The 14450-nt window shown below is 42.7% G+C and overlaps 1 protein-coding gene across 1 annotated transcript; it reads left to right on the forward strand.

Annotated features, from left to right (window-relative positions):
* Nucleotides 1-7409: 7409 nt before the first annotated feature.
* LOC141069098 (NADPH oxidase organizer 1-like) lies at nt 7410-13861 on the forward strand. Its single transcript, XM_073558415.1, has 8 exons — nt 7410-7493; nt 9069-9149; nt 9705-9780; nt 10211-10388; nt 11301-11500; nt 11586-11699; nt 12353-12470; nt 12698-13861. Exons 1-8 carry the CDS (start codon nt 7416-7418, stop codon nt 13332-13334), a joined length of 1482 nt encoding a protein of 493 aa, XP_073414516.1. The 5' UTR covers nt 7410-7415; the 3' UTR covers nt 13335-13861.
* Nucleotides 13862-14450: the final 589 nt, after the last annotated feature.

The following is a 14450-nucleotide window of genomic DNA, read 5'->3' on the forward strand; positions in this document are numbered from 1 at the left end:
AGTTGAGTTTCTAACTCTTTTATCTGTCGCTTCCTGAGCTCCTCTCAGCTGATTTATGGCTACAGAGCACATCATAGTGGAGTATTCAGGAAAACAAAGAGTCTTTAAAAGCCAAAAAATGCAACATTTTTAATAAAATCCATTTGCAAAAATGAATTTTGGCAATAAATACATACATTTCCGTAAAAAAAATAAATGCACCCAAAAGTGTCTAAATCCCCTCCCCTGCATGTCTATATCCCTGGTGATCTAGGGCAGAGCTGCAAGAATAAACAAATAGAGGCTCTAACTTCTTCACAGAGATTGCTCGCCGTCGGTAGGGTCCTGTGTGTCTGCCACACATTGCTGCTGCTTTCTCACGTCACTCAGTCTTGTCTAGCATTTTGACAAATGTATAACTTTTTTGGGTGCAACTTGGACATGTCGGCCATTAAGAATCATATATTTTGGCTGTGCCCTCAGTTCCTTCTGATGACCATTGATTCATAGCAGGAATACTTGGAGGTTGTTTTTGCTCTTATTCTCTGGAATTATGTTGCACAGATAAAATCTTATGCAATTACAATAGCAATAAATAAACCTTATCCCTTCCCAAAAACATGCAATACAAAGAGATCAAAACATCTTATGTGGCATGAGGGACGTGCTGGGTCTCTTAGAATTTTACGCGATCCCCAACTTACACGATATCTTCACCCCTGGAGATTCCAGGTAGGAAATATTGTCATCATGCTCATTGTCGCAATTTTATCTTTATATAGACATGAAATATGACATGGATAGCACCATCCCTTGGACCGTTATTAAGTTGGAAAGGCTTCCAGTGATGTAAGAGAATGTGTTCTGTTCATCCCTTCGCTACAACTCTGAAAATATCTCTCCCATAAATATCAGATCGATGCAAACCCCAAAATTCATATCTGTACACAGGCACCTGCTGGTCTCTCGACAGATTATTTGATCAAAAGAAACCCTTTCCCGGCAAAGGCAGTTTTCCTCCTCTGTGTAAACAAATCCCAAACTTGACATGTGGTTCCCAGAGCATCCCCTGTTTAATGATCTGTGCACTGCAGGGGGCTGCTGCTTCAATGGAGCTGGAGGTGTCAGCTCTCTTTCTCATTTCCCTTGTTTCAATTAGCCCCTCTGTTCCTAGGTCTAATCCTATATGTTCAGTGTGAGGGGCATACCTCCCTTCTCTGGAGATGTCTTATGGATTTTTAATTTTTCTCCAAAGCATTCTCTAAAATAGTACCAAAGACAATGGTTGCTCAGACCGCAGAAACTAAGCACTTCTCCCTGGTCCTACAACTGATAAATAGAACACTTACGAGTCTCAGATAATGGCGACACAAGACAGATTTTTTCTTCTATAAATATCTGTATTTTTTTCACCACTGAAAAAAAAAAAAAATAAAATAAATAAAACTATAAAAGTTTGGCATCACCGTAATCGTTCTGATCTTAAAAATCATGTTGCCGGGTCATTTTTATTGCACAACGAACATGATAAAAATCCAAAGATTAATGAAGGAATTGCAAGTATTTATTTATTTTTTTGTCACCATTTCACCCCACTTAGAACTTTTTGTCCATTACATGGTAAAATGAAAGGCGATTCACAAGTACAATTTGTCCTGCAAAAATAAGTCCTCACTCAGCCATGCAGATGCAAAGAGAAAAAGTTGTGGCCCTTGGAAGAGGGAGAGAAAAATTGGCCACAGCAGGAACAGGGAGTTGAAGACTCGATATGCAAATCCCCAACCTCATTGTAAGCATGTGTTACATTATAATATATATATATATATATGGTAAATTAAAATACTTTTGTAATTCAGTTTAATTAAAAAATATGCACTGTTTGCCTTCTATAGACTCTATATTGCATATTTCTGGCTGCAGAATGGGTTAACTGAGAATCTGTAAGTGAGCGCCTAACAACTCAATAGCTGAGCTTCTGACTCTTTTTAAAAAATATAAGTGTTAAATTTTGAGACCATTAAATCCGCCTCAGTTTTGTAGTCATTAAATTTGCATAAAAAACTGAGGCGGATAAAATGGCAACAAAATTTGTAAACAGGGGGTATAATATAGAAAACTTGAAAATTATTTAAAAAAAATCTAAAAAAGCAAAAAAAAACAAAACACTAAAGGAGACTGGAAATTTCAAAAGAGAAACTATTGGAAGATGGATCAAAGACACAAAATGAATCTAAAACAACCATTCCACAAATAATCATTCCGATTCTAACATAACGCTGATGATGCAGCCAATAATGTCTGTAAAGCGCTGTGGAATTAATGGCGCTATATAAGTGAGTAAAATAAATAAATACAGGAATACTCAAACATGTAATAACAATGCACAGGAGAATGCTACAGCACGCGACAACAATAGATCTTTTACTTACTAAACCCAGATTAATGGATAGGAAGCCATGTAACAGGAAATTTAGTAGCCCCCACGGGACAAAATAGTAATCGCATCTGGAATAAATCACGATTTTCTGATTGAAAACTTTTTTTTTCCATGCAAAAGATGTAAGGCGTGACGTATGCCGAAAACTAACAAAAGTGAAAAAGAATTTAGCATCAATGAGCGGAATGTGAACTTCCATACCTGCATGTTATATATTCTTTTAAAGGGGCAATATATCGTTTTCAGACATTTATTACCTAAGCACCCTATAACCAAACATGGGGAATCATATATAGGATCTACATTATGGGGTCTACAAACAGTTAGAACCCCCTGGAAAGGGGGAGACAATATAGCACAAATGTCGCACAGTGAAAGTCGGTGGCTCTTTGATCTAGATACACTTGCACTGAGAAGTCTAAATAATGAAAATGAAGTATTTGCCTTTGAATAAAGCAATCTAGTAGGGGGATAGACTTCCAGTACCGGCCATGGCATCCCTGATGAAAGAAAACGTATTTCCATAACACTATCACTATTCTGGGACTGCCAGCAATTGTCTATAACCCGAGGATCACTTTGTCAACTGTTCATTTCCCTTGCAGCACACCCGCAGGAGAAATTAAGTATTACACAGTCCTCATAGAAGTTAATTGACTGTCTGTGGAATGTTTGGATATGTGGAGTCCTCCAGAGCTGGGGGCGCGCTGTGTAATGAACATCCAGATGAAGATACCCCTTTGGAAACCCTTAGTAGAGTATATGTTCATAGCCTTCCTGAACCAGATTCATATAATATGACATCAGGGCTAGAATCAGGGTTTGCTCATCCACGCATATAAATTGGACCAGTGCAATCAGATAAAAACTTCAGATTGCACTCGGACCAATGTTATTCTATGAGACAGCGCAGATCGGCAGACTTTTCTCAGCCATATTCGGAAACTTTGAAATCGGAGAGTGCAAAATTAAAATCACACGGCATACGGACCATCAGTACGGTATCCGCTGTATACGGACCATCAGTTCGGTATCCGCTGTATACGGACCATCAGTGCGGCGTCCGCTGTATACGGACCATCAGTACGGTGTCCGCTGTATACGGACCATCAGTGCAGTATCCGCTGTATACGGACCATCAGTATGGTATCCGCTGTATACGGACCATCAGTGCGGCGTCCGCTGTATACGGACAATCAGTGCGGTATCCGTTGTATACGGACCATCAGTATGGTATCCGCTGTATATGGACCATCAGTATGGTATCCGCTGTATACGGACCATCAGTGCGGTATCCGCTGTATACGGACCATCAGTGCGGTATCCGCTGTATACGGACCATCAGTGCGGCGTCCGCTGTATACGGACAATCAGTGCGGTATCCGCTGTATACGGACCATCAGTATGGTATCCGCTGTATACGGACCATCAGTATGGTATCCGCTGTATACGGACCATCAGTGCAGTATCCACTGTATACGGACCATCAGTATGGTATCCGCTGTATACGGACCATCAGTGCGGCGTCCGCTGTATACGGACAATCAGTGCGGTATCCGCTGTATATGGACCATCAGTACGGTGTCCGCTGTATACGGACCATCAGTGCGGTATCCGCTGTATACGGACCATCAGTGCGGTGTCCGCTGTATACGGACCATCAGTGCGGCGTCCGCTGTATACGGACAATCAGTGCGGTATCCGCTGTATACGGACCATCAGTATGGTATCCGCTGTATACGGACCATCAGTGCGGCGTCCGCTGTATACTGACAATCAGTATGGTATCCGCTGTATACGGACCATCAGTATGGTATCCGCTGTATACGGACCATCAGTATGGTATCCGCTGTATACGGACCATCAGTACGGTGTCCGCTGTATACGGACCATCAGTGCAGTATCCGCTGTATACGGACCATCAGTATGGTATCCGCTGTATACGGACCATCAGTGCGGTATCCGCTGTATACGGACCATCAGTGCGGCGTCCGCTGTATACGGACAATCAGTGCGGTATCCGCTGTATACGGACCATCAGTATGGTATCCGCTGTATACGGACCATCAGTACGGTATCCGCTGTATACGGACCATCAGTGCGGCATCCGCTGTATACGGACCATCAGTATGGTATCCGCTGTATACGGACCATCAGTATGGTATCCGCTGTATACGGACCATCAGTATGGTATCCGCTGTATACGGACCATCAGTATGGTATCCGCTGTATACGGACCATCAGTATGGTATCCGCTGTATACGGACCATCAGTACGGTATCCGCTGTATACGGACCATCAGTACGGTATCCGCTGTATACGGACCATCAGTACGGTGTCCGCTGTATACGGACCATCAGTATGGTGTCCGCTGTATACGGACCATCAGTATGGTATCCGCTGTATACGGACCATCAGTACGGTATCCGCTGTATACGGACCATCAGTACGGCGTCCGCTGTATACGGACCATCAGTATGGTATCTGCTGTATACGGACCATCAGTATGGTATCCGCTGTATACGGACCATCAGTGCGGTATCCGCTGTATACGGACCATCAGTGCGGCGTCCGCTGTATACGGACCATCAGTGTGGTGTCCGCTGTATACGGACCATCAGTGTGGTGTCCGCTGTATACGGACCATCAGTACGGCGTCCGCTGTATACGGACCATCAGTACGGCGTCCGCTGTATACGGACCATCAGTACGACGTCCGCTGTATACGGACCATCAGTACGGCATCCGCTGTATACGGACCATCAGTACGGTATCCGCTGTATACGGACCATCAGTACGCTATCCGCTGTATACGGACCATCAGTACGGTATCCGCTGTATACGGACCATCAGTGCGGTATCCGCTGTATACGGACCATCAGTACGGTATCCGCTGTATACGGACCATCAGTGCGGCGTCCGCTCTATACGGACCATCAGTTCGGTATCCGCTGTATACGGACCATCAGTGCGGCGTCCGCTGTATACGGACCATCAGTACGGTGTCCGCTGTATACGGACCATCAGTGCAGTATCCGCTGTATACGGACCATCAGTATGGTATCCGCTGTATACGGACCATCAGTGCGGCGTCCGCTGTATACGGACAATCAGTGCGGTATCCGTTGTATACGGACCATCAGTATGGTATCCGCTGTATATGGACCATCAGTGCGGTATCCGCTGTATACGGACCATCAGTATGGTATCCGCTGTATACGGACCATCAGTACGGTATCCGCTGTATACGGACCATCAGTATGGTATCCGCTGTATACGGACCATCAGTACGGTATCCGCTGTATACGGACCATCAGTGCGGTATCCGCTGTATACGGACCATCAGTATGGTATCCGCTGTATACGGACCATCAGTGTGGTATCCGCTGTATACGGACCATCAGTATGGTATCCGCTGTATACGGACCATCAGTACGGTATCCGCTGTATACGGACCATCAGTACGGTATCCGCTGTATACGGACCATCAGTACGGTATCCGCTGTATACGGACCATCAGTACGGTATCCGCTGTATACGGACCATCAGTACGGTATCCGCTGTATATGGACCATCAGTACGGTATCCGCTGTATACGGACCATCAGTACGGTATCCGCTGTATACGGACCATCAGTACGGTATCCGCTGTATACGGACCATCAGTACGGTATCCGCTGTATACGGACCATCAGTACGGTATCCGCTGTATACGGACCATCAGTACGGTATCCGCTGTATACGGACCATCAGTACGGTATCCGCTGTATACGGACCATCAGTATGGTATCCGCTGTATACGGACCATCAGTATGGTATCCGCTGTATACGGACCATCAGTATGGTATCCGCTGTATACGGACCATCAGTACGGTATCCGCTGTATACGGACCATCAGTACGGTATCCGCTGTATACGGACCATCAGTACGGTATCCGCTGTATACGGACCATCAGTATGGTATCCGCTGTATACGGACCATCAGTACGGTATCCGCTGTATACGGACCATCAGTACGGTATCCGCTGTATACGGACCATCAGTACGGTATCCGCTGTATACGGACCATCAGTACGGTATCCGCTGTATACGGACCATCAGTACGGTATCCGCTGTATACGGACCATCAGTACGGTATCCGCTGTATACGGACCATCAGTACGGTATCCGCTGTATACGGACCATCAGTACGGTATCCGCTGTATACGGACCATCAGTACGGTATCCGCTGTATACGGACCATCAGTACGGTATCCGCTGTATACGGACCATCAGTACGGTATCTGCTGTATACGGACCATCAGTACGGTATCCGCTGTATACGGACCATCAGTACGGTATCCGCTGTATACGGACCATCAGTACGGTATCCGCTGTATACGGACCATCAGTACGGTATCCGCTGTATACGGACCATCAGTACGGTATCCGCTGTATACGGACCATCAGTACGGTATCCGCTGTATACGGACCATCAGTATGGTATCCGCTGTATACGGACCATCAGTACGGTATCCGCTGTATACGGACCATCAGTACGGTATCCGCTGTATACGGACCATCAGTACGGTATCCGCTGTATACGGACAAGTTACAATTCTGTAAAATCGGAAACTGTAAAGGGTCGTGTAAAAGGGAGTAAAAAAACGGATTGTATACGGATGACAAGTGAGAAAAATGGTCCCACTCTCCTGGCTGAGAATGGGGCCGATTACACGAGTGAACGTACCTTTAGGGCGAGTGACAAAGTCTCCCCCTGTTCTTACATCAGACCAGGCTTTTTTTTAACATTGTTTTCTCTGCGCTTTAAGAAATCACATGATGAGGAAAACAAGGAATTACCCATCGGCCTGAAGGTTGAGTCTTTTACTTCCTCCAAGGAATGTTTCTTCCTTGAGTCAGTAACTTCTGATTGGTGGAATAATTATAGCCCGGCACCGCACAATATTATAAAGAGCGGCTACCACTGTCAATAATCATAACCTAGGCTTGATTACAAGATGCCTCCTCAGACCATGGCCGGGCGCCATCCGTTGGAAGTCAAAGCTGTCGGCGTTCTTCGGAATGGGAAGTGGAAGGTAGCGTATTTCAGCCATTTGTTCTTCTCGTAGCAGTGCAGTCTATAGCAATGCCAATAACAGAAACAGCGCCACACTGGTCCTCATGTTGTACCTGGTATTGCACCTCAAATCTATTAAAGTGTATGGTGCTGAGCTGTATACCACATATAACCTGCTGGGGTGCTGTTTTTGGAAGAACACAGCCATGTTTTTAATAATTCTGAGCTTTTTTGCACTCATGGCAGTACCCCGGCTATGTACCTGCCTAGGAGTATTGGTAATGATTGCAATGCTGGCTGCCACCTTTATTAATCATATTAATATTTTAATATGATTTGGACATTTATGTTTATAGCCAAAGTTGTATTGATAGATCCAGAGATGCAACTATTCTGATTGGGGTATTTGGTATCGGCAGGGGCGACCTTACAGTGGGTGATTGGGAGGCGGTCGCACTCAGACACTGGGCCGTAGGGGTACATAAGGTCCCTTTGTACTATATGAGAAGACTATTAAAGACCTGTGATAATTGGGGCCCACCAGCTAGAAGTTACGACACCAGGTGTCCGGAAGGCCTCTTTCCAGCTGATGACCCATTGGGCAACTTCTTCATAGGGTTTCACTTTGCCTTCGTCAGGAATAATGGAGTATTTCTTGATTTCTAATTATTTTTATCCTCACTAACCTTGTTTTAGCCTCAGTAGTTATGTCTTGAAAACTCTCTAAGGCTACTGTTTAAACGAGTACTCTGTTTTGTCTACTTACTAAAAGAGTCCTATAACGAGCCCCTACCGGGACCCCAAAATTCAGCTGTAATCTATGTGAAATCTTAATTTTCCTACAGCGCCACCACAGGAAAAATTAGGCCCACAGTGTCTATTGAAATCTATTGGTTGTCTGTGTAATGTAGGACAGGAGAGGTCCTCCAGAGCGAGAGATAGTCTTTAGACCGCTCTCCACTGTGGCCACGAAATAAGTATCAAGCAATGAACCCACAAATATGAAATCAATAGAATGTATGAAAATGGGTTTCCAAACTAAACAACCCCTTTAAATATGGTCGTACTGTAAGCAGAAAGACTATAAATCATGAGGATTGCCTTCTTGATCCTTGAGGTCGCCATATGCCTACAGGATGCATGGCTCGGACTATAGGAGCACGAGCATTTTGGATGCAAGTTGGTTGAACCTAACGATTTCGGCAGGACCGACCAATCATCTGTTGCGTATGGGGTCCTTCCGCCTCCCCTCCAACAGATGGTGCCAGGAAAGATAAAAATCATGGAGCTTTCAGGGGAGAAGTCTGACAACAGCTCTCTTCCCTCTTGTTCAAACTCATGAAATCGATCTTACTAAAGGTGATGGAGGACTTCGGAGCCCTGACCTTTCTGGGCCTCAATGCCAAATCACATTGTGGCCCATGTGCGCTGCACCCCCTAAAGTTACACCCCTAGTAACAACGTGATCCTGACAAATACACATGGCCGGCTATGTATAGATTTAGCTTCTTGCTTCAGTCCTTGCTGGGATTTGCAGTCCCCCCCAACTCACCCAAAAAAAGTGAATTTTAGGTAATTTTTTTTTCTTTAACAGAGCAATATATTTTCAATTCTGTGGTCTGACCACAACGACATTGTCATCTACCGGACGTTTGAAGACTTCAAGAAGATGCACGTAAGTCACATTTCTGTCATCGTGTTGTGGTCCGAGAAGCCATCGTTTACATAGCAACCAATGACGCGTTGGCTCAATGAGTATCTATTAGGCGAGGCCTGGTCACGGAGGGGGGGGGGGAGGCCACGGAATCGCACTACAGTTGCCTTGTTTTAAAATCCGAGCTGTATCATGTAACCTGTGTCCAATTTTAGTCATATATTTTTTTTTAATTTCAAGATGAATGCTGAACAGGCAAGGGACAAGCATAGCAACCAATCAGCTGTCAGCTTTTATTTTTCACTGGGCCTTTGAAGAATGAAAGACGCGACCAGATTGGCTGCTGTGGGAAACTGCTCTTCTTTACTCTTTTACTCTCTTTGAGAGATGATAAAATCCACCAAATTTAGCAAACAGCACACATTCTAATCCAGAATTGTGCTATCTTGTGCCACTCATGTGAAAATCCCCATAACATGCATTACACGATGAAGATATAATTTATGCGCCATTTCTATAAACACGGTAAAAAAGTGAAATGAATCTTTTGTTTTTTTACATATTCTTTGTTCATAGCGAGAATTAAGAAAAAAATTCCCGTTGGAATCCGGGTTACTTCGAAAATCGGAGAATATGATCCCGAAATTGAGAGGTAACGAACCCCGTCATCAATATCTGAGATCCATTAATGCCAAGGGGGTGCCATATAAACACAGTCAAATTTAGGGGGTTCATTATCAGTCAGGGGTCAAAATGTGGAAATATCCTATCCAGAAGTTATTCACGTGACCGAGCCATAAATTGTGGATAGGATTCAGATCCCTAAATTAATAAGATTATTACATTTAAAAAAAAAAAAATTAACACCTAAAATGTGGAATAAATCCTATCCGGAATGTATGGTATTTACATTTTTTGTCCCATTGGCAGATAATTATCTGTAATAAATGTTCGCCATAGCAATGTGCTGACACCAGAGGTGGCCGAGCCATTCCATAAAATGACTAATAGCATTGTGGACATTTCCTTTAACAGCAGCCACCCTGATGACTCACGTGCCGATTTCCTCTTCTTCCCTATAGACGTGCCGATCTTCAGGAAAAACAGGAGCAGCAGTCGCTTCATAGAGCGGCTGAGATTACTGGAGAGATTTTCGCAGGAGCTGCTGAAGACGGACAACAAAATCTCACAATGCAACGTGGTGACGACGTTCTTTACACCCAAAGACAGCGATCTTAACGCCACCTTCCCCGAAAACAGGTCTGTGCGCAGCGTGAGGATTCACATTTTATGGGCTCAGTTTTTAGGGGGCTGCCCAAAAATGGCCACTTTTTTTTGGGCGGAGTTTGCTCAATCCCCGACCTTTGTATTATGGTGCATCGGATCCTGGGAATATTAGAATTGCTGGCAAATATGTTTTATATCACAAAATGAACTATACAAGTTAGAAGGGGACATGTTGTCTACTGTAATAGAATTTTTTTTAAAATGACCTACAAAGAAATTCATAGTAGGGAGTCTCCTATTGAGGACCCTCATCTAGTAACTGGAACGCAGCAGTTATAGGTTGCATCTAACTATGGAGGACCTATCCCGTCCATGCATTATATGGACAGACCATCTCAATAAACACTTTGCAATACTTATTTTTTCCTGTAGTGGCCGCTGTAGAGAATTGTAACACTTGCTTTTTATTACGAAGAGATTATGTGATCGCCGTCGATCACTGATTTTTACCATATTGCGTGGGTTTTCTTCAAATAAAACATAATATTCAATCCCTTTAAAGGGGATCTATCACCAAGTCAAAAATGGCCAGATTTTCTTTTATTATCATTAGTTTTCAGAGTTTTTTGTTTTTAATTCCACCATAACGTTCCAGAGATATAGGATTTTTTTATGCTAACTTTTTTGGTCTATATTAATATTAATGCAGAGCAACCTAAAGCCACATCCCCACGAAAAAACAAAACACGTGAGCCACGCCCCTTTGGCAAAGACCATAAAAAATAAGACTAAATAAAATGGTATATATCTCCGGGACCATATGGTGGATTTTAAAAATGCAAAAAATGGAATATTCAGGCAAGGTGGTGACAGGTCCCCTTTAAGACACAGAAGCTGCTGTACTAAGACTTGGAAATAAAATATAGTTTGTCTTTCTGGTTACAGTGTAGTGATATTGCCATCAGAAGTAAGAGAAACTCAGAAAAGAGAGCAGCCGAAACTACTACCACAACCACCAGCCTCCGAGCCTATTGTATCCCAGATGTACGTGTGTATCGAAGACTACGAAACCAAGGACACCAAAAACCGGCCCTTCAAAATCAAGTGCAGTGAGCAGCTGGGGGTATTGATCAAGGAAACCTCAGGTGAGACGTCACCAGCCGTTTATCAATAGATGTAAGTTCTAGGAATTACATCATGGAAGCCGTAATAACGCCCATTACATTATAGGGTGGTGGCTGGTGGAAAATGAAGAAAAACGAGTGGCCTGGTTTCCAGCTCCATTCCTCAAAGCTGTAGAGGAAAAAGAAGAGTCAGATTCGGGAACAGAATCAGATGACGAAGGTAAACTACACACCCAGTGTTGTATTTTCTACTGGTGTACGCTGCTTAAAAATAGTGGGAACTTAGATACTTCATTGCTATATAAAAAGAAAGAAAAAAAAAGCAAAACAATGCAAGAATTGTTTGCACCACTAGGTGGCAGATTAGAGACTATTGTACCACTCTTCTGTGTTCTTCATGGACTCAATCGACTCAAGAGCACAACATCTGGTCAGAGAAAGTACTGCAAGCAAAAAATAATCAGCTGTGTTATGAAATATCATTATCAATTATTTTTGGGAGAGGTGAGGAGACCGAGACACTGCAGTTGTGGCATTAAGATTTTATTTTTGACTTTATTATTATTTTTGATAGATAGATATGGATTTGTGCGGACATAGCAACGCCAAATGTTTTTTATTTCTCGATGGAGAAAATTGGAGGGATTCAAATTTAATTTTAATATATATATTATAGATTTTTTTTTAATTTTATTGTTTACTCTAGGGGACTTAAACTTGTGATCATGTGATTGTTTGTACTGTATACTGTAATTCTTCAGTATATAGCATTAAAAAAAAGGCCCGTGAAGCCCAGCCTTTCACGGAGAACCATGGAGTTAAGAAGTCCATAAAATATAACGTCCTGTACTTTTTTTTTTTTATTTTAACCAGGACTCCGTTACTATTCAACATCATCTTATGAAGCCATGAGCTGTGACGAACTGTCCATCTCCAGAGGGGTTGTAGTAGAAGTCAAGGAGAAGTCAAACAATGGATGGTGGCTAATCAGGTACCAAAATAGAATTGTTTTTTAGAAATAAATCCATCGCACAAAGGATTCTATATCTCATTAATATAGATTTAGATAAAAAAAAGGTAGAAATATTATTTGAACAGGCCAGGTAATACCTCCCTTCCCCTGCGGGGGCGCTGCAGGGAAAATGAACACTTGCTGTATCAGCATAACTTCACTATATACTTGTAATAATAGATCTCTTATCTCATATTTATGAACAGGTACAATGGAAAATCCGGATATGTCCCAGCGATGTATTTGAAGCCCTACCGAAATTGTCACCAGCTCGAGTCCATGATGAAAGAAAGAGTCTTCTCGTCTACGGGAAACCTCTTCAAGGCCTCCAGCACCTTGGAGGTGAGCAGAGCAGAAGAATCATGGAGGGAATATGACCATCGTCCAGTTCTTAATGATGCAGAAAATAAACTGGACCGACGAAAATCCAGGTCAATCAGCGGCTTCCCACTGAACACTCAATACGGATTTCAACAACCTCCTGTGAGATTATCACCGGTGGGAAAAATTGGGGTGGTGGACCCAAGCTCGGAAACAGAAAAGAAGCCCAAGGTTCGGAAGATCGGAGCGATCAGAGATCCACCTGCTGCTTCTGAGCAACCAGCAATAGTCGTCAAAGAAGCCCCCATACCGCGACCGAGGAAGAAAAGTCTAGACGCACTGACTGTGGGAAGTGATCCCAGCAGCCCTAAAGAAACGAGCGGATCCCCAAACTCTCACCTTGTCTTTGATATTACCCCCCCGGTCCCACAACGGCCCAAACAGCATGAAATTATTAACAGTTGTACCTCTGTGACGAGGACAGCTTTAAAGAAAAGGGGGGACGCTCTCATGTATGGCTAAACACCGTAACATTGGGGGGGTTCATATTTTTAATATCTATATTTATTCTGTATATTTATTATTTCTGTGATTCACACTGGTGGAGAGGCGCGAAGGAGATCTATATAGGATTTAGTATAACTGGAAACTGAACTTAAATCTTTGTTCATTCTATGCTTAAGAGTCCAGTGGGCGGGCCCAACAAGTAGAACCACCCACTGGACTCCTAAGGATGAGTTTGAATTTGAATGAATAAAGTAGAACTTCTGAGTTTTGTCCTACAAAACTATATATTAATCTGCTCAGTGCATGTATGCAGATCAGACACTAGGATCAATATGATAAGTCACCTTTAAAGGGGTTTTGGCCAGGGTGATATTAGATGTTTTTATCTATTTTGGGAGTTCAGTTAAATGGTTTGTCCAGAAAAGAGAGGTGCTGGACAATCCCTTTAACATTAAGCGCGTACATTCACAATGATCTTTATCTGATAAATCGGTATATTTTGAGCTTACATTGTATCAATGAGAAATAAATACAATTTTGAATATAAACTGAGAGTTGTAAATTTCCATTATGTATCATCACAGCGGGAAATTCAGCGGCTTCTGTTATCTGCATTTCCACTCTTCTCCACTGGGAAGCGCAATTTATTTCTCTACAGACTTCTATGCAACAGCGCCCCCAGAGGTAATCAGCTTAGACCTCACTTGGATTAAAACTAAATTTACTTTTTCTTAGCCCAGTATGTTAGTATGTTATATTAAGACCCTTTAAACTTGACTTGATAAACCCACAGTAAAAAAAAAAATAATAATAATAAAATACCACTTATATACAACGCTATATAGTTTTTTTGGACTCACATTCTATTTGTGTGTGTATATATATATATATATATATATATATATATATATATATATATATATATATATATATATATATATATTGCTTTCTGCCAGCAGTCACCACTAGGGGGAGTTCACTGCATACAGTTTTATTATGTAGCCTAATGGAAAAACTGTATACAAATGGCTCCATCTGGCGGCTGACAAAAATGGTGCTACTATTCTAGTTTCCAGCAATATATTGGCAGTCATTAGTCACTTGATGATCTTGAGAAATGAGAGATCGGAA

This window comes from Dendrobates tinctorius, unplaced genomic scaffold (genome assembly GCF_039654945.1).
Source record: "Dendrobates tinctorius isolate UK_male_01 unplaced genomic scaffold, ASM3965494v1 ptg000257l, whole genome shotgun sequence".
Lineage (NCBI taxonomy): Eukaryota > Metazoa > Chordata > Amphibia > Anura > Dendrobatidae > Dendrobates > Dendrobates tinctorius.